This window comes from Penaeus vannamei, chromosome 26 (assembly GCF_042767895.1).
Source record: "Penaeus vannamei isolate JL-2024 chromosome 26, ASM4276789v1, whole genome shotgun sequence".
Classification (NCBI taxonomy): Eukaryota; Metazoa; Arthropoda; class Malacostraca; order Decapoda; family Penaeidae; genus Penaeus; species Penaeus vannamei.
This window is the reverse complement of record NC_091574.1, coordinates 2655872-2658371: the sequence shown is the minus strand read 5'-3', so window position 1 is coordinate 2658371 and position 2500 is coordinate 2655872. Positions and strand designations below refer to the sequence as shown.

Genomic DNA, 2500 nt, shown 5'->3' with positions numbered 1-2500 from the left:
GTGTGTGTGTGTGTGTGTGTATGTGTGTGTGTGTGTGTGTGTGCGTGCACACACACACACACACATACACACACAGGTAATTATGATGAATTTCATGATAATTCCTTTATTATTGACAATATCTACAGCTATATGTAGCCTTTAATAACAATATACCGATTTGCAATAACAATAACTTTAACATTCAATAACAATAATGCCAACATGCAATAACATTAACCTTTACTAATAATTACATTCCTGCAATAACAATAACATCAACTATCAACAACAGAGGTAATTTCTGCCTTCAATAACACTAACATCAACCCGTCAGTAACAATAGCATCTGCTATCAATAAAAATCAACCATCAATAACAATAACAAAGTCAACCAAAAATAACATAAATTATCAATATCAATAACATCATCCATCAATAACAGAAACATTAACTTTCAATAACAAAAACATTAACTTTCAAAAACAATAACATCAACTATCAATAACAATAACATTCTCCAACAATAACATCAACCATCAACGACAATAATATCACCAATCAATAAAAATAATATCAACCATCAATAACATCAAGTATCAATAATAACATTATCCATCAATAAAAATAACATCATAAACCATCAGTAACAATAACATTAACCAACAATAACATTAGCATCAATCACCAATAACAATAACATCAATCATCAATAACAAAATCTCAGCCTTCAATAACTATAAAATGACCCTCATTATCAGTATTAACACCAACCTTCAATAACCAAAAACAAACTCTTAACATCAACCACCAACCACAACAATAACCAATCAAAATCACTTTAAAAAATCACCAACCACAACAAATAACCAATTAAAATCACTTTAAAAAATCACCAACCACAACAAATAACCAATTAAAATCACTTAAAAAATCACCAACCACAACAAATAACCAATTAAAATCACTTAAAAAATCACCAACCACAACAATAACCAATTAAAATCACTTTAAAAAATCACCAACCACAACAATAACCAATTAAAATCACTTTAAAAAATCACCAACCAGAACAATAACCAATTAAAATCACTTTAAAAAATCACCAACCACAACAATAACCAATTAAAATCACTTTAAAAAATCACCAACCACAACAATAATCAATTAATATCACTTTAAAAAATCACCAACCACAACAATAACCAATGAAAATCACTTTAAAAAATCACCAAGCACAACAATAATCAATTAAAATCACTTTAAAAAATCACCAAGCACAACAATAACCAATTAAAATCACTTAAAAAAATCACCAACCACAACAATAACCAATTAAAATCACTTTAAAAAATCACCAACCACAACAAATAACCATTTAAAATCACTTAAAAAATCACCAACCACAACAATAACCAATTAAAATCACTTAAAAAATCACCAACCACAACAAATAACCAATTAAAATCACTTTAAAAATAACAGCACTCAACAACCTCAACACACAACACAACCCACATCAAAAACTAAGCAGGAGACAGCAGCCAGGGGACAGCAGGCGGGAGACAGCAGGGAGGCACTGTCTCTCTCCCTCAGTGGCACCCGCGAGAGACTCACCGCTGCTCTTTGGCACCGCGAGAGCCTGCTGGGTGCCACTCTGTCTGGGATTAAATAAAGAAATGGGTGACTGCGTGTTATCAATGGGTATTTATAGGGTTTATGGTGAGGTTGAGGTGCCTGCTGTGTGGTTTAGTCGGTATTGGTTATGTTATTTATTCGTGTTATCATTATTATTATTATTAAGGATGCTGTCACTCAGTGTAAAAATGATTCTGCAACACTGATTTTCCTCGAGAAATTGTAAATTTGAAGAGAAACCTATTGAGAACACCATAATACGCATTTTCTCTCTAACTTCCGACAACAATACACCTTTCTCCTTTAACTGACACTTTTAAAGGCCTTTTCCAAGTGTTATCTCTCCTCCACACACTTACAAAGCAGCCGTTTTCAGGATCGGCGCCGGCACTGGAAGACCCGAGAGCGACGTAACAAGAGCCTAGCAACATGCAACTGAGCCCTACCTCCCCCCCCCATTTCCCCTAAGGACCCCTTTCCCCTCCCCCACCCTCCTCCGCTGACCCCTATGCTCCTCCCCTACAGGGCCCCCTAGGCCCCGCCCACTGGGGGTACCTCGCCCTCTCCCTCCTCCCCCTGTAACAGGTTTCTCTTGAGCGGTTGCCAAATCCCTTTTATTGATTTATTATATTTTCGGGAATCTAGGTGGGGTTTCTTTGAAAACGATACTATTATAAGACGAAGAATGAATATTTCCAACACATTAATGGATGCATTTGTATGATTAGTGGCATTTTCTTCCATGTTTTTAGTTTTAAAATGTTATGATTGAGGAGGAAACGTCACTGGCAACTTATCATCAGCTGACGGAGCCACGCCTTCGATGGCTTGCCTTTTGACTCTAGCATCAAACGTTTCGTAACGAGACTAAAGCAGAATGAAA

At 35.6% G+C, this 2500-nt stretch overlaps 1 protein-coding gene across 4 annotated transcripts in view; it reads right to left on the bottom strand.

Moving 5' to 3' along the window:
• LOC113804001 (uncharacterized) overlaps positions 1 to 2066 on the bottom strand; it is a 7729-nt gene extending 5663 nt beyond the window's left edge. The window contains exon 1 of one of the 4 annotated variants that reach the window (XM_027354818.2): positions 1977 to 2066. In XM_027354818.2, coding sequence (XP_027210619.2) covers positions 1977 to 2048 — 72 coding nt within the window. In that variant the 5' untranslated portion in view covers positions 2049 to 2066. Of the gene's footprint in view, positions 1 to 1497; positions 1732 to 1929; positions 1954 to 1976 lie in introns of those variants that run through there. The other 3 variants (XM_027354821.2, XM_027354820.2, XM_027354819.2) reach the window with 3 other exon arrangements.
• Between the last annotated feature and the right edge of the window lie 434 nt (positions 2067 to 2500).